Genomic DNA, 22,156 nt, shown 5'->3' with positions numbered 1-22,156 from the left:
CCTGAACAAGCAGGTACTACAGCTAATACAGGCCTCACCAGCACAGCCATTGCAGACCCTGAACAAGCAGGTACTGCCACTAATACAGACCTCACCAGCACAGCCATTGCAGACCCTGAACAAGCAGGTACTACAGCTAATACAGACCTCACCAGCACAGCCATTGCAGACCCTGAACAAGCAGGTACTACAGCGAATACAGGCCTCACCAGCACAGCCATTGCAGACCCTGAACAAGCAGGTACTACAGCTAATACAGGCCTCACCAGCACAGCCATTGCAGACACTGAACAAGCAGGTACTACAGCTAATACAGGCCTCACCAGCACAGCCATTGCAGACACTGAACAAGCAGGTACTACAGCTAATACAGGCCTCACCAGCACCACCATTGCAGACACTGAACAAGCAGGTACTGCAGCGAATACAGACCTCACCAGCACAGCCATTGCAGACACTGAACAAGCAGGTACTACAGCTAATACAGGCCTCACCAGCACCACCATTGCAGACACTGAACAAGCAGGTACTACAGCTAATACAGGCCTCACCAGCACAGCCATTGCAGACCCTGAACAAGCAGGTACTACAGCTAATACAGACCTCACCAGCACAGCCATTGCAGACACTGAACAAGCAGGTACTACAGCTAATACAGACCTCACCAGCACAGCCATTGCAGACCCTGAACAAGCAGGTACTACAGCTAATACAGACCTCACCAGCACAGCCATTGCAGACACTGAACAAGCAGGTACTACAGCTAATACAGGCCTCACCAGCACAGCCATTGCAGACACTGAACAAGCAGGTACTACAGCTAATACAGACCTCACCAGCACAGCCATTGCAGACACTGAACAAGCAGGTACTACAGCTAATACAGGCCTCACCAGCACCACCATTGCAGACACTGAACAAGCAGGTACTACAGCTAATACAGGCCTCACCAGCACAGCCATCGCAGACCCTGAACAAGCAGGTTCTAGACCCAATTCAGGTTGTAACATAAGAATTGTACAAAATAAGTAATGTGTTTACAAAGTGGTTTAATATTTTACGTGGAATTATTCTGTACGTAAACGGTAAAATGGTGTTCAAAGGAGAACATTCCTGCCTAAAAGCAGACCGCCGCTGCAATAACCGGCTACACATGGTGCAATTAGCGATACTCGCCTGCAAAATCTTTGTTTTTTTTAAAGTTCTTTCATCTCTCTGTGTTTTTTGTATATGTAACCATGCTGCCTGGCAACCACCTGACTTCACATCTTGGTGACTACCATTTGTAGTTATAAGCAATGGAGAGCAATCCGCAATGTGAAAGACTAAAGGGAAGACTGAGGAACACTCATAGTTATCGCTGGTTCTAACAGAATTACAACTAGTTCCCCATTTCTTAGGAACCCCCTGAAGACCGGATCCTCAAGATCAGTAGAGTGGAAGGGCCAAGTATTATATGATGGTACAATATGGACTGTATATGGAAATATTACTTTGTGTATTTTGGATATCAGCAATTTTTGGCAGCATAGGGCAGTATTACTGTATTTGACTATTATGTGGATACTACATTTCCGTATTTTTGACAGCATATGGCAGTATTTGGATGTATTATTATGTGGATACTGTATATAAGCATTTTGTCAACATATGGCAGTGTTATGTGGATGTATTATTATATAGGTACTGTGTGTCGGAATTTTTGCCACCATATGGCAGTATTATTTGGATTCAATATTTGGATACTCTACTTTGGCAGAACATGGCAATATTATATTATATAGCTCCTGTATTTTTTCACAGCATATAGCAGCATTATGTGGCTGCGATATGATCTGAATACTATAGGTCAGCATTTTTTGGATGCACAGAGCATGATTTTTTTTTTTTTTTGGTAGAGTTGGAAGGGACCTCAAGGGCCATCGGGTCCAACCCCCTGCGAGTGCAGGTTTTCCTAAATCATCCCAGCTATATGTTTATCCAGATTCCGCTTGAAGATTTCCATTGATGGAGCGCCCACCACCTCCCGTGGCAGCCTATTCCACTCTCTCACTGCCCTCACTGTCAGAAATTTTTTCCTAATGTCTAATCTGTATCTCTTTCCCTTTAGTTTCATCCCATTGCTTCTTGTACTTCCTTGTGCTAATGAGAATAGGGTCGATCCCTCTGCACTGTGACTACCTTTCAGATATTTGTAGACTGCTATTAAATCTCCCCTCAGCCTTCTCTTCTGCAAACTAAACAATCCCAGTTCTTTTAGCCGCTCCTCATAGCGAGTATGTAGGTCAGCATTTTTAGAAACACATGGTAGGTTATATGGATGTATTATTATTTGGATACTGTATGTCAGTTTTTTTCTAAGACTATGGTGGTATTATTTAGGTACATAATGATGTGGCTACTGTAGGTCAGCATTTTTTGGAGCATGTGGAAATATTTGGGTGATGATAGTAAAAATAGTCAGCAGAGGAGAGGGCACTACCTTGCTTGTTTTTTTTTTTTTTGTAAAAAAGGCCTGACATTTAGTCGTATCATGCTGCTTTGTAACATCATGCACTCACTAGATATGGGTATATGCGAAGAATATGCAAATCTGCCTTCCATGATGTAATTAGGAAGACAGTTGCTGCCTCAGTATTGCAAACCAATAGAGGGCGCTCACTGGAATGTGCAAGCCTGTCTTAAGACAGGATTCCAGTGAAATAACCCAATAATGGCTGCTCCCTTTAGCCTCATGCCTGATCTTCAAGGTCTTCCCATAGTTCCTTGCAAAGTGGAGTGCTAAAGGCTTAACAAGTCTCCACACACCTATATGGTGGTCTCTCCCTAAGGAGTGACAATTTCCCGAACCCTAGATATGGGTATGAAATACTGTAACTACATGTATCACTAATGTAGTCTCCTTATCAATATGTGGTGGTAACACAACCTGTTAGTCTATCAGTATATGTCTGGCACAGGAAGTCCCTGTCACCTAGAGCTCATTGCATTGATATGTCGAAATATATAAGGAAAAACAGAGAGACAGATGGCAGTAAGAGTCTTCAGGCCCACGTCTTATCAGAACATGTACGACTGACTGCAGGCTTCTGACTCATATTGTACTTGGTAAACGCTTACTCACTGGTTTTTATACTTTGACCTTCCTTAAACTTAGCACCATCTCAGATCACTGTCACATAGGAGTATTCCTCTACAGAAATATCTATACGTTGGGATCTATAGGGAGTAGTACTATGGTACTATAATAAAAGGCTGAAAGAAATAGATATTCCGCTTAATGCACCAGGCAATGACTAAACAGCAGGGGTGTAACTACCTGGGTAGCAGAGGTAGTGGCTGCCAAAGGTCCTGGGAAATTAGAGGGCCCGGCGGCAAATGCTACTGCGTTTTTTTGGGTTTTTTATTAGGCCATTACCTGCTGGAGTAAAAGGGTCCCAGTTACTTACCAATCTTGGCCGGGCCCACAAACACTATTATACTCAGGGGGTCTTTTCAGACCCCAGAATATAATAATTGGAGGGCCAGGGGAGGTTAACATAAACAACACTGTTACTTACCTCTCCTGGCTCTGGAAGGCTTCAGGCCTACAGACGTCACGTGGGCCGGGCTTGCTTCCTTATGATTTGGACATGCCACTAATTTTTGAATAAGACAAAACCTTCCACTTTACTCCTATACAGAGTCGATCTTGCAGTCTTTAATAGGCTTATGTTTCCATTGCCTTATCATGATAGGCATCAATGGAATCCAAGCTATTGTTAAACTGGACAACCAAAGTAGTCTATGGAGTTTCCATACTCTCACACAATAATGGTCCCACCCAAATGGCCAAATTTAATTTGTACTATGGTCTAGTTCCTAGAAAGGGATATTTCCATTAGAGGGTGGGTCTACAGAATAATTTTATCTAACTTTCCAAGGAACCTCAGTATACATTTGTAGCAATGTTTGTTGTCAATTTTGTTTGTGGCCATTTTATGTTCCATATTAAACTGGTCATACTAGATACATTTTCAAGAGGTTGAACAATGAAAAAGATCTGTCAACTATGGGGAAGATGGCGGAGGGTCCAACCACTGGGACTTCCACTAATCATAAGAACAAGGGACTTATGTCTCCCATTTAAATTTGGCAATGGTCGCACGTGTGAGCGGCTGCTCAATTCAAAGTCTATAGGACTGACAAAACTAGTCAAGCTCTGTCTCCATTGCTCCCATAGGCAATGAATAGCAAATATGCATTACCATTGCTCTAAATGGGGAGCACAGGACCCTCATTTTTAAAATTGGCAGGGGACCCAGTGGTTGCACCCTTCGCGAGCATACATTTTTTCACCTACTTGTGGACAGGTGCTAAATGTTGCTCTTGGACCAATTTTTTTTCCATCTCCTGTTGTATGGTGGGAGGATCTTAAGACAGGTCTGTGTATTATGGAGAAGCAGACTCATGTATAACTATGGAGTCTGTAAGGAATTAAGAAGTTATTGGATTAGTTATCGCCCCATCTGGAATAACTGTAAACCAACAAACCTACATGACTGCCTTGAAGTCCATACAACCAAAGTGAATGTTCCACCGATCTGTAATATTTTTCTATTATATACATGAAACTTTTAATTCGTATTATTCAGATAATATAAACAGCATAAGTGCCGAGTCCAGGAAAGCTACATGAACATGATACAGAACAGCGGATATGTCCAATTAGAACCCGAGTCAAGAGACACGATATCTGACCACTGACATGGAATTCGGAGAATATCTTTAAGGGAATTCATTTAGTTGCGGTTTTCAATGTTTTGTTGGAATTCAGTCATCGAATAGTTATTTACTTTTCATTAAGTCTGAATGTTTAGATTTTAGTCCGTCAGGCCATAATGAAGACCATCACTAAAGCAAAGACTGTAATATACTGTATACTGACGAGGAGGAAGACAAGGATAACTTATGGCTGGTTAGTTTCCAATTCCAAAACTCCACCGTTCAGTCATACTCACCTCCCCGATCCCCGCTGCTGGTGCTTCCTGGTTCCCTGCTAGTCTCTACCTCCTGCTGCAGTGATGTCATCCAGAAATAGAAGAATTCCTATAGGTTTTCCCATCCACTTTTGTAGCCATTCTTGGCTTTGGCTCAAAAAAAAAGCCGTGTTTCTACAACATGCGGCCACAACCTAAAAAGGCTTTTCCCTGAATACATCACTAGGACATGATGTACCCTACTATGAACACTGGAATAAAGTATCATTTGACCTGGTGCAGTCCAGATACTAGAACCCCATTCAATAAAAGGTATTGTTTGAAACTGACCAAGAGCAAATCTATGGACAGAAAACATAAAAAGGTTGTGGCCCCTTGTTTAGGATGTCGTCCCCCAAGAATTAGTAAGCTTCTGTATGTGTCATATTCATAGGAAATATTTCCCCATCTTGTTAAATTATCTGGAATAAATCTGTATAATAATATGACAAGGCCGCTGATTCACCAATGTGTCCACTCAGGGGACTGAACCACTGCTTTAATGGGAACTCTTCACCACCTCCGCCTTTGCACCCTTCAATAGGCAATTCTAGCACAGATTTTTTTTTTCTCAAAGCCCCCACCATTCCTGAGCAATCAGTTCTGTTAATTTTAAAACCCAATATGCTAATTAGGCCTTCTACTGTCAGGTGGGAGGTTCCTGTCTGCTGCAACCTGCGATTGCCCACCTGACTGTACAGAATCTAATAATCATATTGGGTGCTAAAACTTACAGCGCCAATTGCTTGGGAACGGCAGGGGTTACAGAAAACATTTAAACTCTTCCAGAATCAGTGAAGTGGCTTCTATTGAAGGGCGTGAAGAGTTGGTGGAGGTGGTGAAAGGTCCTCTTTAAGTCTCATGAAGACAATGCCTGTCTAGATGCCCTATTAGGGCAAATCGATATCATATGTGGCTCAAGTTCTTTTGTACTTTAACCTATTCAGACTATACAGTTATTACATGGATGGCCATTCATCCTGTGGGCTGCCATGAAATGCTACCATTATTTTTTGCAGGGTAAATGCTTGGTTGGCCACAGCCCCATTGCCAAATTCAGGAATGCCAAGACCCTGCCCAAGCCGATCACAGTGACGGAACTTTTCTCATCAGAGAAGTCTATAAACCATTCCTTCAGTTCACTTATCATAAGATGTCTTCTGCGTGCAATATTTAGCTATAGGCCAGCTGCTCAGATAACACTCCAACTCTCACGAGCAGACGGCACGTCAAGTCTATTCCATGAAAACATCATTAGCTGGAGAAATGATATTTCACGTCTTGTGCCCTGTTAATAAATGCACTTGAAGTAGTCAGAAGAGCCGTCCAAACAACTGGCCAAAGTCTTCGAACCATTGCCTGGACCCAGAGCTCTGCATGCAACGAAACGTAAACTTTAGAGGTAAGAAGATGTATTTTGGATAACAGGTCAGTACATTTCCACTGAAGATGATGGTAACTGACAAGGTTAGGCTTGGAGTGAGGCCAGGGTCTACTTCCTCTTTAAATGAGTCACGAATGTTACACATGTATCCTCATTGTACGAACCTGCCGGCTAGCTGCTGACCTTTCATCAGCAAGAATAGATCTATTCAATGTGCTAGTAACACAGCCGATACATTATCACATCATTCCCGTCCTTGAGGTCAAGTAACTGAGCAGATACATGGAGAAGATTCAGCAAGAATGTACCGAGAGACGATCTGACCCAGGAGCTTGTATCTATTCCCGGGCATTGTTCTTGCAAAAGCAACAAGACTAGAGGTTATGTGAGTGTACAATTCAATGGACACAATGGGGGACTTTTACAATACTGGTGCCAGTCTGTGACCATATTATAGAAGGTGCCATATTCTTCTCTGCACTTCTACTTCTTGGAGTGGTCCCGTTCTAGGTGGCAGCTGACCAGGAACCGGACAGATTCTCGTGAGGTACAGCCCAAGAAGTAGGTAACAGGTATCAGACAATCAGAGAAGAATCCACGGTCACTCCCTGTTCTCTGGAGAAGACCTATATGGACATAGTTAGGCTCGATCACACTACCGAGGTGCAAAACGGCCATGAAAAATTCATTTTTCACAGCCATCTTGCACCTGTGGGGGACCCATTTTCGCAGATTCCCCATACATTTTAGTGTATGGATGGGTCCGTGAAAATGGATAAAACTAGAATATGTCCTATATTTGATGGTCTGTGACCGTGGACAGTCAAAATAATGGGAATGTGAATAGCCCCCATTCACAGACACTGAAATGAATGCTGCCATGTGACATCCATTAAAAAAATGGACGTAACACAGGCAGCATTTACTGTCGCGTAAATGTAGCCTTCGTCTATGGACAATTCTCTGTCTACTAACTCCCATAAAGCACACATATAGACAATGTAGGAAGTAGGGGTGTAGCACCAATGTGGTCGCCCCCAAAAGGATAAAATAAGCTACACAATTCTAAAAGGTATAATATAATGTCTTAAGATTTCCGTCTATGGGGTAGACACAGGATATAAAATCTCTTGTAGGAACTGGATTCTTTGCAGCTTCTCTATTTTATCACCTGAACGCTCCTGATGGTAACCAAGATAAATGATAATATAAGTAAACCATGGGATTGAAAACAGAAGAAAACATTGCCCTGAACTAGGAATGTTTCTATAGTCCAACCATTGTGAACCAATTCATGGACCTCCAAACACTCAATGTTTGTAGCAGTTCAGACTGTGCCAAGTTGGTTCACGAGCCTCTCGCTCTTCGAGGCCTCATTATAACTCAGGGGTTGATGTTTGTGCCAGGCTTTTCTTTATGCCACAGAATTTTCCAAGCATGGCTCCTCTGCCCTCATTTACAAAACAGCTCCGTCCAGCTTGCAAAGAGCTGAAAGTTCTCATCCAGGCCTGACCATTACTTGTGTGAGTTACCTGTTATTTCACCATTATGTCATTTATTAGCCTCAGATCTAGGTGCAATATGCAGATAGGGATAGAGGAGCAGAACGGATCTGCAATAATGTCTATGAGTGCTACTAGTCTAACTAGAAGATCCCGGGCCCCAAAAATACATATGCAAAGGGGCCCCTATTTATCATGTCCTAGCTAGAATTCTGCTATCTTCTTATGTTGTGGGAAGGCCTTTGGACCCCTGAGACCCCAGGGCTAGTAGTGATTGTGACCTCTGTACCCACAATAGTTATACCTAGGTGGTATGCACCTGTCAGTATACAACACAATCCCAAAATTAGAGTTTTTAGGGGTCGTTTACTGTGTCCACTATTGACTAGCAATGGCTGATACATCATACAAGTATACTCAAGGAGCTTGCATCTATTCCCGGGCATTGTTCTTGTAAAGAGGTTATGTTACTGAACAATTCGCCTGCACACAATGGAGGACTTTTACCAATACTGGTGCCAGTCTGTGACCATAATATAGAACAGGGATAGGGAACCTTCGGCTCTCCAGCTGCTGTGAAACTACAACTCCCAACATGCTCCATTCACTTCCATGGGAGTTCCAAGAACAGCAGAGCAAGTATGCATGCTGGGAGTTGTAGTTTTGCAACAGCTGGAGAGCCGTACGTTCCCTACCCCTGATATAGAAGGTGCCATGTTCTTCTCCGCACACCTGAGGGAGATCTTAGAGTCATAACTTTGAAGGGAGTCTGTCACCAGACCCAGGTATATCAATCCATGCTTGGATGGGGCTGGGTTGCTATACTGGGATCCGAGGACTCCTTTTAAGCATTATAAATAATCAGAAACGTAGACACCGCTCATAACCAAGAATGGCATTGTTCTAGAAAAGAAGCAGAAACCTGTCTTCTAATCTCATAAAATTCCTCAAAGGCATGCAAACTTTTTCAGAAAGGAGCTATTACAGGGATCTGCTGAGCACCGCGGGACTGTCAACTATAGCGGAGTTATTCTCCATAAAGGGCTGTCTATGGGACCCCCTCTGTCATGTCCAGGTGCCCTAACAGAATTGACTTTAGGATACAACCTTTAAATGATGACATCTGATACTCACCTTAGTTTTAAAGGGGAAGCTGTTTTGAGTTTTAGGGTCCTTAAACCAGCAGTATGTACTTATACTGCTAGAATTCAGGGCGCCAAACTAAGTGACTCCAGCCCAGTCTGCCACTATTACCCGTTTGCTGGAGAAGAGTCATGGCTCTTCACGAATGCACCTTACACAGTTGAAGCCGGTGAATGACACCTTACTTAATTTCCATTTGCAGAACTTTCAGGCTGCCTGAGAAGAATCACAGCTTTGGATACATACGCTGTGCACAGTTGAAGCTAGTTAGTATACATGTCACTGCATTGCACAGGCTCAACTACTGTATACATGGTGAATGTGGGGGATCAAGACTCTTCTCCCACAGACTTAAAGGGCTTACCCGGCTTCCAAAAATTATCAGCAAAGACATCCACAGCAGTGCCAGATACTCACAGTTCCCTTGAACACCCTTTACTTGGCTTTATTTTACTTGCTGCTTCTTGTATAACTGTTGTTTGCATGCAGTGACTATTTGGATAACTTACATTTCCCATGATTCAATTCCCTGCCTTCACTCTATGTGTACCCCTTCCTTCTCTACTCTACACTGCAATTTAATCACAGGTAATAAATCACTCCCACATCTGACGTCACATACTGCTGTGATGTTTCGCTGCCTGAATTGCTCACAGGGAGGGGTAGTGAGCTTGCAAATGAACCACCACTCTGAGGTCATTGGCCTAAAAAAAATAAATAAATAAATCAAATACACCATGCTAAAATTAAATAGGATATATATTAGGAAGAGGTCTTCATTGATGTTTCCTTCTTTCGGCCCCCTTTTTTTTTTTTTTTTTTTTTTTTTTTTTTTTTTTTTTAAATTATTAAACCAGATGACCCCTTTAAAAATTTGAAAACGGATGAATGGAGTGGCAGATGGGACTGGGATCTCCAGCGTTCTGGCCCTAAACCCCAGCATCATAAGGTTTAAGGGCCCCAAACTTAGTCGATGCTTCCTTTCAAAGATTAGCTGATTGAGCTGCAGTACCAGACACAGCCTATAGACCACAGTGGTGCTATTTATGGGTTAAAGCAAAAAATTTGATTCTAATCTCATACAAACCATATAAAAGTCCAGCTTGGAAAAACTGGTATCCATTTAACTAATAGAGTCTATCGCGCCTTGAAATCTGATATGGTAGTAGATAAGAGCCGGGCAAGGCTCTCAGCACTGGCTCTACTCATAAACATATAGATAATTGTGCTGTAAATATATATATAAGGTCAGCCATACTTGATTTCCGCAGTAGGAATAAGTGGCATAAACATTGCGGTTTAGCTCCAGAAATAGGTAACAGATGCCATTCTTGGCAAGTGCCATGAATCCTGAGACGTTGTATATGAAATGAGGTTCTCCATAAGTAGACACCTTAAATCGACGAGCCCAGTGACCTTACCCACTGATGTAGAGAAACGTGTACATATTACTGCATGTATAAAACACGTATATCCATGTGCAGACCTGAGTTTGCTGCTAAACCAAGCTACGGCGGATAATGCAATGACCTGTGCACAATCTCATCAAGACCTGAATAGGATTTATCACTTACTTGGTTATGGTCCTTGACTTATTGAGGGCTTTACTTAACACAAGTGATGGAGCAGATTGACGTCTTTGTGCCAAGCTCTTCATTTTCTACAAGAAAAATTAAAGAAATGTTGTTAGGGTAGAGAAGATATAATTCTCAAATCACCTACATGTAGTGTATACACAAGCCTATTCACTGTACAAATCAACATTAATGTGATGTTAAAGTAGTCCTTTCCTCACCTCAACCTATTAGACTTGTTAACATCAATTAATACGCGCCACTCCACTGATTTTCCGCACAGTTGGAATTTTCTCTCTAGCCCACAACATTCCTGAGCAACAAGTACAGTTAGTTTTGGTGCCTTATGCGCTATTTAAGCTCTGTCATGTGGGTGGTGTCAGGCAGAGGGCGTGATTCAGAGCTCCAATCAGAGGCAGCTTGTCAGCGCTCAGGAACACCGCCCTCCTGACAGTACAGAGATTAAATAGTATATCAGACTCCAAACCTAACAGCATTGACTGTACAGGAATGATGGGGGCTAGAGAAATAGATTCTATCTATGCCACAATCAACAGAGCAACAACTATTAATTTGATGTAAATACTTGGACTTGTTGGAGTTGGTCAAAGGTCCTCCTTAAGGTGCCCATACATCTTCAACAGCTGTTCACCTAATGCTCATTAATGGAACACTACTCCTCCTCCCAACCTCCCCATACATGTGCACACCTGGAATAGATAAGTGTGAATGTGCTGTCAATGGGCAAAGGGGAGTAAGTTTTGGCCAGATACCTCTGGTAGTGACTTATCTCCTAAGGAAAGAAAGGTTCAAGCACAATAAAATTTTATATGACCAATCCCTTTTTTCCCCGGACAGTGGAGTCGTGAGGTGACTGTTCTCTTATGTGTATAGAATTGTGAAATAATACACACAGTAATGTAACAGTACAGGGATAATACACACAGTAATGTCACAGTACAGGGATAATACGCACAGTGATGTCACAGTACAGGGATAATACACACAGTGATGTCACAGTACAGGGATAATACACACAGTGATGTCCCAGTACAGGGATAATACACACAGTGATGTCACAGTACAGGGATAATACACACAGTGATGTCACAGTACAGGGATAATACACACAGTGATGTCACAGTACAGAGATAATACACACAGTGATGTCACAGTACAGAGATAATACACACAGTGATGTCACAGTGCAGAGATAATACACACAGTGATGTCACAGTGCAGGGATAATACACACAGTGATGTCACAGTGCAGGGATAATACACACAGTGATGTCACAGTACAGAAATAATACACAGTGATGTCACAGTACAGGGATAATACACAGTGATGTCACAGTACAGAAATAATACACAGTGATGTCACAGTACAGAGATAATACACACAGTGATGTCACAGTACAGGGATAATACACAGTGATGTCACAGTACAGAGATAATACACACAGTGATGTCACAGTACAGAGATAATACACACAGTGATGTCACAGTACAGGGATAACATTGACATCACATGGCAAGGATAGTAAACACTGTGATTTCACAATACTGGGATAATGCACAGTAAGATCACAGGACATGGATATTGCACCAGCGTTATGCCTGGTTCACACTTGAGGACCCCCCTTAATGGAATATCAAATACATTAAAAAGCGGTGGACAATGAAAGCAGTTGGATCCCATAGATTATAATAGGGTCCATGTATTTCCCACATGGTGTCTGCACAAATCATGCAGAGAGAAATGTAGTGCTTGAAGTACTTCTCTCTCCGCATGACTCATGCGGACAGTGCGCGGAATACACACGGACCCCCCCCCATTATAGTCTGTCCGGTTTCATTCGGTATTCCATTGGGGGGAGCGAGCGGACTCCTCGAATGGAATACCGAATGCATATGTGAACCAGGCCTTACAAACAGACAAATGGGGTAATGTAGGTGCCGGTTACTGTAGCTGCAACACAATTACAAAAACAAAATGCAAGTCTGCTAGTACCAAGAGCATTACAGCAATACCTACTATATATAAGGATACATGAATAGGAGCTACTTGGTGTTTACATTTTGATCAAATCATGACTGTAAGCCCACCTGCCCCAAGAAGGTGACCTCTATTAGGGGGGTGCCTACACTAAATAACTGACCTCTCTTAGGACCTTGGTCTCCCATGTTTTTCATGTCCTGCATATATCACAAGCAGCCTCCTCTCTCTAGACCTATGGTCTCTGAATGAATAGTTCAGCCCTATTAGGCTCTAATTTAAATCAGCCTTGGACAGATGGGTGGCGTCGTGCATGAACCATAATAGAGGTCAGCCACACACCCCAAAAGTACAATGCAACAAGCAGACAAGTTGGTCAGCACTGCCAAACAATATGCACACAGTGATGTCACAGTACATGAATAATATACACACAGTGATGTCACAGTACAGGGATAATACACACAGTGATGTCACAGTACAGGGATAATACACACAGTGATGTCACAGTACAGGGATAATATACACAGTGATGTCATAGAAAAATGTTAATGCACACCATGATGTCACAGTACATGGATAGCGTACACTGTATTACATCACAGTATATTAAGAAAGTATTTATAATGATGACACCTGAAGACATTGTCATGTCCTAGTAAAGTAATGGAGACGCAGTCAGTTTTCCACATCCCCTTCCATCTTCCATAGTTATTACTAAATTGCACCTTAGATATTGGACCCCACAGCAGCCGCCATCTTGGTAGTTCCAAGCATGGGTCCAATGCAGATGTCTATAGACTTTGCTGCGGCATATGGATTGAATTTTCTTCATGACAAAACCCTTTAACCTCACTAACTATATAGCAATGGGGAATCACATACCACAATATTCAGGTCGATCTTCATATCTACAGCTCATTCTCTTCCCTAGACATAACTATGTTGACTTTCCTGATGAGAATCCAATCTTCTGCCTCCTTAATGTATACGTCTAGAAACAAGTCCTCACTCCGCTAATATTTTGTCTATAGGGTTAAGAAAACTCTTTAACGTAAATGTGCTGTCCAACCCAAGAGAAGAATGTAAAAGGAAAACAAATGTGTGTATGGGAGCCAAATGGACCTTCATGTCTGTTACATGGCAGACTTCATGATCCGATGTGCGTAAAGCCTCCTTAGATATGCAATATCAAACTACTGGTATATGCAAATTGATGTCACAGTACAGGGATAATACACACAGTGATGTCACAGTACAGGATAATACACACAGTGATGTCACAGTACAGGGATAATACACACAGTGATGTCACAGTACAGAGATAATACACACAGTGATGTCACAGTACAGGGATAATACACACAGTGATGTCACAGTACAGGGATAATACACACAGTGATGTCACAGTACAGAGATAATACACACAGTCATGTCACAGTACAGGGATAATACTCACAGTGATGTCACAGTACAGAGATAATACACACAGTGATGTCACAGTACAGAGATAATACACACAGTGATGTCACAGTACAGAGATAATACACACAGTGATGTCACAGTACAGAGATAATACACACAGTCATGTCACAGTACAGGGATAATACACACAGTGATGTCACAGTACAGGGATAATACACACAGTGATGTCACAGTACAGGGATAATACACACAGTGATGTCACAGTACAGGGATAATACACACAGTGATGTCACAGTACAGGATAATACACACAGTGATGTCACAGTACAGGGATAATACACACAGTGATGTCACAGTACAGGGATAATACGCACAGTGATGTCACAGTACAGAGATAATACACACAGTGATGTCACAGTACAGAGATAATACACACAGTGATATCACAGTACAGGATAATACACACAGTGATGTCGCAGTACAGGGATAATACACACAGTGATGTCACAGTACAGAGATAATACACACAGTGATGTCACAGTACAGGGATAATACACACAGTGATGTCGCAGTACAGGGATAATACACACAGTGATGTCACAGTACAGGATAATACACACAGTGATGTCACAGTACAGAGATAATACACACAGTGATATCACAGTACAGGATAATACACACAGTGATGTCACAGTACAGGGATAATACACACAGTGATGTCACAGTACAGGGATAATATACAGTGATGTCACAGTACAGAGATAATACACAGTGATGTCACAGTGCAGAGATAATACACACAGTGATGTCACAGTACAGAGATAATACACACAGTGATGTCACAGTACAGGGATAATACACACAGTGATGTCACAGTACAGAGATAATACACACAGTGATGTCACGGTACAGAGATAATACACACAGTGATGTCACGGTACAGAGATAATACACACAGTGATGTCACAGTACAGAGATAATACACACAGTGATGTCACAGTACAGAGATAATACACACAGTGATGTCACAGTACAGGGATAATACAAACCAGTAATAATACTATAGATAATGCAGCGCCCCTTAGGGTAGCGCCATAATTGTTACACTTAATTCTTGGCTCCCATAGCGTGTCTAATATCATGGTGGTTATGTCCCTAGAGATGAGACCTACTACAGTATATGCTGTATCTCTTAAACTGCTTATTTTTTGGAGATTTCCTTTCCTTAGGCTACAATAGCGAGGGAATCTAGAATGTCAGACTAAATGTGATAGATTTCTGCTGCCAATCTTCTATGTTTCTATTTACAGAACAGTATCATCATTGTAGACCTCAGGACAGACCCCATAGATATCAGATTTGTTCCTGTTATATTATTAAAGTGTCCTTTCTCCAAGCCATTGAACCACACTCGTCTCATTCTTAAGATTCTCACTGTTTAGGACCCTATAACCCCTTGTAGAGGAGACATGGGTTTTTTCAGGAGCGCAGAAATACCTCCTGTCTGACACTTCAGTAGGATAAGCCAATTCATTATGATTATGAGGCTGGAGAGCTAATGAGACGTGACTGCTATATCCAGCTATTGTGCATTAATAACACTGCTTGGACCCCATTGTATCCTTAATGAGCCGTGGCTATTCTGGAGCTTTTGGGATGCATGGCTATTTACATCTGCCATTGCTAAAAATGGATCTAGTGCCATTTATATTAGAGAGTTTTGTGTCTTCAAAATTTTTTTAAAAAAAGTTTTATAAAAAATTTGCAAAATTAGCAATTTTGCTTACATTTTTCATGTGCTCTTATGGAAAAAGAATATTTCAATAAGGCTGATAGTCAGCTGTGTACATGGGGGCAGGCTAAGCACCTATACATCTATTACAAACACATGATCCACTATTGACAAAAGATGATGGGGGCAGTTAAAAGGGTCTTTACCTCACTTACTATCTGCCCCTCCACTGATTCTGGCTCAGTTGGAATTTTTTTCTCTAGCCCCCACCGTTCCTGAGCAGTCAAGGCAGTTAGTTTTGGTGCCTGAGATGCTATTTAGTCTCTGTACTGTCAGGAGGGCGGAGTCAGGCAGGGGGTGTGATTCTGAGCACTAACACTGGCTGCCTCTGATTAGAGCTCTGATTCACGCCCCCTGCCTGACACCACCTATCTGACATTACAGAGGTTGTACAGCACATGATCTCTACCTGGAGGACCAGACAGTTTATTGATTCAGTGAGCAAGGTGCAGTACTTCAGTTCACCTGCGGTGGTGCTGAAGATAAATGAAACACTTTCTTCACCATAGACTACAGAAGTGAGACACCGTGTGATTGGCTTATAGTTGGGGGAACCTTCTAACATAAAGAGACTGTCTACAGTGGACAACCCCTTTAAGAATATTTATTAAACTGGCTCAGGATTTTTAGGTTGTTTTCCCTCAAAGTCATGCAATTCAAGCAAAATTGTTAGCTTTTCTCTTCTCCACCCATCCCCATTACCGTGCACGGAGCACCTGAGGTTGAAAAGCATTTAATGCATACCATAATACTATGATACATTTTTCTTCAATATAGCTGACTTGGAAGAAATCACAGACGTATTTTATTTCCCCTGAGAACTAGTATTTGGCAGTAAAGTAGAATCAGCAAAAACAAGCATCCAGAACATACATCAGAGCAGACATCTGTACCGAAACTGACCAATCTACGGCTCACTCCAAATTATGGTTAAGTCTATGCTATTATGTTATTCACTGTGACCTGTGGTGACCTATTCCCTATGACCAGGGTTCAGCCTAACATTACGTGACCCAATATGATAGCTCCCTAAAGATACTCAATTCTTAGGCTTTGCAGGTACCATAGGGAAATTATTAGCAAACTGTGTTATACTGATGTGAACTGATCCCTGCGGCTAGGAGTAATGCAAACATACAGTAGAGGATAGTTCACATTACCTATGGCTGCCTTGTAGTCTGTCATCAGCCTATTGAGTTTTATGACAGTATATGGCCTGGGCCCAATAGGCAGAGTACAGAATATACTTCATGACAATATATACTCTAAGTATAACCCGATCTAAAACATGCAGAATATGTTGGCTCTATTTAATATAATGTAATATAATATACTTATTATTACGGGGTGAGGCACATTTTTCAAGAAAAATGATCATCAATGATAATTCTACATAAAAAAAATTGTGTAAATCCATTGTATTATTTAATGTTTTTTCATAATTATTGTTTTTTATTGTTACTTATTTATAGAGCACCATTAATTCCATGGTGCTGTACATTATTATATTAATTGCATGGTGCTGTACATTATTATATTAATTCCATGGTGCTGTACATTATTATATTAATTCCATGGTGCTGTACACTATTATATTAATTCCATGGTGCCGTACACTATTATATTAATTCCATGGTGCTGTACATTATTATATTAATTCCATGGTGCTGTACATTATTATATTAATTCCATGGTGCTGTACACTATTATATAAATTCCATGGTGCTGTACATTATTATATTAATTCCATGGTGCTGTATATTATTATATTAATCCCATGGTGCTATACATTATTATATTAATTCCATGGTGCTGTACATTATTATATTAATTCCATGGTGCTGTACATTATTATATTAATTCCATGGTGCTGTACATTATTATATTAATTCCATGGTGCTGTACACTATTATATTAATTCCATGGTGCTGTACACTATTATATTAATTCCATGGTGCTGTACATTATTATATTAATTCCATGGTGCTGTATATTATTATATTAATCCCATGGTGCTATACATTATTATATTAATTCCATGGTGCTGTACATTATTATATTAATTCCATGGTACTGTACATTATTATATTAATTCATGTTCCCGTCCTACAATATTATCTTTCATGCATAAGCTCTGTCAGTCCCCTATAGACTTATCCTACTAATATAATATTAGTTTGGATGTTTGTTCCTCGATCACGCAAAAATGGTTGAACAGATTTGAATGAAATTTGGCACACAGATAGTTTGTGACCTCGATTTATACATAGGCTGCTTTTTATCCTGGTAAATGACATGGCTTCACAACTGTTATGAATTTATGTTCACCTACTGTATTACACTGCTCCTGCAGCAGCTTATCTCAGGTTCTGATAACGCCAGGGCTGTTATCTCTCTAGGTATACACTCAGCTAACCCTCAGTCCATTCTGTACACGCATTTGCATATTATCTGATCTGCTCCAGGCAGTGCTGACACACTGGATAGGAAAACACCTTTAATCCAAATGGTCAGTTTGCTACTTTTAGAATTTTGCGACAAATTAGATTTTCTTTTTCCCCGCATTTTTAAAACAACGAGAGCTATGAATGTAGCCAACGAGAGCTATGGTAAACAACGAGAGCTATGAAGGTAGCCAATGAGAGCTATGGTGAACAACGAGAGCTATGAAGGTAGCCAATGAGAGCTATGGTAAACAACGAGAGCTATGAAGGTAGCCAATGAGAGCTATGGTAAACAACGAGAGCTATGAAGGTAGCCAACGAGAGCTATGGTAAACAATGAGAGCTATGAAGGTAGCCAATGAGAGCTATGGTAAACAATGAGAGCTATGAAGGTAGCCAATGAGAGCTATGGTAAACAACGAGAGCTATGAAGGTAGCCAACGAGAGCTATGGTAAACAATGAGAGCTATGAAGGTAGCCAGAAGTCAACAGGGTTCTCCTCAAGCGGAGCTCAGGGGGATCATCGGCACCAACAACATGCTCATTATACGGAACAATCACGGGCACAGCGTGAGGAATGAGTTTAACAGCTGCCGAAACGCCAGAGCAGGCGGATTATCAACACCAACAACACGCTCATTAGATGGCTTCGGAGTGAGCTGCTGAGATGCCGGAACAATCACTGGTACGGCATGAGGAACAAGTTCAGCAGCAGGACAGCTTAAGAGCTGCCGAAATGCTGGAGCAGGCAAACCATCGATTTGCTGAATATAGGCGGATCATCGACGCCAACAACATGCAGATGAAGTCGCAGGCAGAGGCTAGTCATATATGTGTGTCTTGAAACAAAGTGTCCATGAGTATTAATATTTATACTGAATGGACAAGGAACAGGGAAAAAACGTAGTTTCAATGGAGAACAGTTGGAGGAGACCCATGTGTCCAGAAATGCGGTTTAGCGTTTGCTGCCTTGGATTTCTTTGGACCGCAGCCTGCTCTATTTCTATCCATTTCATACACACTCTCCGCCCTATACTAGGGTGGGGATCTACTACTTTTTTTTTTATTTTCAAGGCACAAAAAGCAAAGGGAATAAAAAACTAAATGAAATTGAAAAATATTCAGAACACATTGGATCAGATTTACTAATAATGTGTTCGGGTTAGATCCAGACTGGATGCGCTAAACGTATGATAATAATTAATAATCTTACGGCTAAAGCCACGCGTAGAGAAATGCAAGAAAACACAACTAAAATGCAATACAAAAAAAAGCTGATTTCTGATGAATTTTGCATTTTTGCCTCTCCCAATATAAGTCTAGGGGGAAAATGCCTAGTTTTTGTGACCTCGGCCATATGTTACCTCTTTGCCTATTGACTGGCTTATACCGTATTAGATCAAGTTTTTTGCATCAAAATTTTGGAACCATGTGTCACATCTTAAGCCACGCCCATTCCATTAACCCCTTCCCGCCGATGGCATTTTTTGATTTTCGCTTTTCGTTTTTGACTCCCCTCCTTCTAAACCCCATAACTTTTTTATTTCTCCGCTCCCAGAGTCATATGAGGTCTTAATTTTTGCGGGACAATTTTTTCTTCATGATGCCACCATTAATTATTCTATATAATGTACTGGGAAGTAGGAAAAAAATTCAGAATGGGGTGGATTTGAAGAAAAAATGCATTTCTGCGACTTTCTTACGGGCTTTGGTTTTACGGCGTTCACTGTGCAGCCAAAATGACATGTCCCCTATATTCTGTGTTTCGGTACGGTTCCAGGGATACCAAATGTATATGGTTTTATTTACATTTTGACCCCTAAAAAAAATTCCAAAACGGTGTTAAAAAATTTTTTTTCTAAAAGTCGCCATATTCCGACGGCCGTAACTTTTTTATACATAGGTGTACGGGGATGCATAGGGCGTCTTTTTTTGCGGGGCCGGGTGTACTTTTTATTTCTACCATTTTCTGGAAATGTTATTGCTTTGATCACTTTTTATTCAAATTTTTATCAGAATTAAAACAGTGAAAAAACGGCGGTTTGGCACTTTTGACTATTTTTCCTGCTACGGCGTTTACCGAACAGGAAAAATATTTTTATAGATTTGTAGAGCGGGCGATTTCGGACGCGGGGATACCTAACATGTATATGTTTCACAGTTTTTAACTACTTTTATATTTGTTCTAGGGAAAGGGGGGTGATTTGAACTTTTAATACTTTTTATATTTTTTAATATTTTTTTTTTAACTTTTTTTTTTATTTTTTTTTTGCATTTATTAGACCCCCTAGGGGTGTTGAACCCCAGGGGGTCTGATCACTAATGCAATGCATTACAATGCTAATGCATTGCAATGCATTGCAAAAAAGCATCATCTCTTTTGCAGGCTGTATACACCAGCCTGCAAAAGAGAGAATTTGCAGACCGGCTGGGAGCCTTTAACAAGGCTCCTGGCTGTCACTGCAACATGACGTCGGCCCTGGAGCATGCTCCAGGAGCCGGCGATCCTTGCCAAAATGGCGGCGCCCATGCGCCGCCGGGAAAATGGCGCCTCCGGCGCCTTTGACAGCAGCGCCGGAGGGGTTAATGCCTCCGATCGGTCCGGGGACCGATCGGAGGCATGAGAGCCGGTTGTCTACTGCTTAAAGCAGTAGACACCCGGCGGCTATGACGACCGCCCGGCTCCCGAGCGGTCGCCATAGTTACAGACCCGACACGCGCCGTACTATTACGGCGCGTGTCGGGAAGGGGTTAAACCAAACTCATTCCCAAAATAAACAGAATCCCATCCACTTTGCAGGTACTGTAAAATGCAGCGTTTTTTTTTGCCGCAGCATTTCCGCTGCAGCCAAAATACTGAGATTTTGCAATATGTGATCCCGATCTAAAGGTTACGTTGACCTTTGCAACAAGTTATTTTTACTTTCCCAGTGCATCAAAAATGAGAATTGAACCTCCTTAGCAATAGGTCATACTTGAAAATTCCTACCATGTATTCAGCTGTTATAGAAATCTATGGGTTTCCAAAGTAACAGACAACAACCAAACCCTGCACACTCATACTCACTTCTATCTGTCCTTTAGCCTTTACTTCTTAAGAAGCTATCAAAAATTTGCAAATGGTAGGGGACACATAGAAGATAACATAACTGTAGAATTAGACTGTACAGGGTTTACCATGGAAACATATAGGTCAGCATAGGCTACATACATAAAACACAACTCCAGCCCCTTCCCATATGAGCGACTGCGTCCAAACTATGCGTAACAGCATGCACAGCCATTACAAATCATATGGAATGGTGCCTAGTAGAGATGAGTGAACGCTATTTGAAACAGCCGTTTCGAATAGCACACTCCCATAGAAATGAATGGACATAGCCGGCACACGGGGGGTTAAGCGGCTGGCCGCCGGCAAAGTCGGCGTGCCGGCTGCTTCCATTCATTTCTATGGGAGCATGCTATTCGAAACGGCTGTATCGAATAGTGTTCGCTCATCTCTAGTGCCTAGTAATAAAGATAGACCCTTCAAACATCTGATCAGCCGGGGTGCTAAAAATCTGATAATTCCCTTGATTCTCATTTCCTATCCTTAAGGTAGGTGAATATTAAAGGGATTAATTAGAGACTGTTTGAAAATTTGGGTTCTATTTGGGTACTTAACTTAACTGTACTATGTTACAATGGGGCTGGCTTTACTATTACTCTAGATAACTAGTAGTTACAGGAGAGAAGGATCAGCTCAGATTCTGGTTCCGAAGAATTGGAACCAAAAACCCAAGGTACAATCCAAATAGAACTCAGGGAATGTAAACTCCTAAACCGTTCTTGAGTTGTTTTATTTTCGGGTACCTGGTACACGCAGCCCATACTAT

The 22,156-nt window shown here is 41.5% G+C and overlaps 1 protein-coding gene across 1 annotated transcript in view; it reads right to left on the bottom strand.

Annotated features, from left to right (window-relative positions):
- ARHGAP20 (Rho GTPase activating protein 20) overlaps nt 1–22,156 on the bottom strand; it is an 87,609-nt gene that overhangs the window by 46,718 nt on the left and 18,735 nt on the right. The window contains exon 2 of the mRNA XM_075266058.1: nt 10,622–10,707. Coding sequence (XP_075122159.1) covers nt 10,622–10,707 — 86 coding nt within the window. The remainder of the gene's footprint in view (nt 1–10,621; nt 10,708–22,156) is intronic.

Source organism: Leptodactylus fuscus, chromosome 2 (assembly GCF_031893055.1).
Source record: "Leptodactylus fuscus isolate aLepFus1 chromosome 2, aLepFus1.hap2, whole genome shotgun sequence".
Classification (NCBI taxonomy): domain Eukaryota; kingdom Metazoa; phylum Chordata; class Amphibia; order Anura; family Leptodactylidae; genus Leptodactylus; species Leptodactylus fuscus.
The sequence above is the reverse complement of the archived record's forward strand: the minus strand, read 5'-3'. Positions and strand labels throughout refer to the sequence as shown.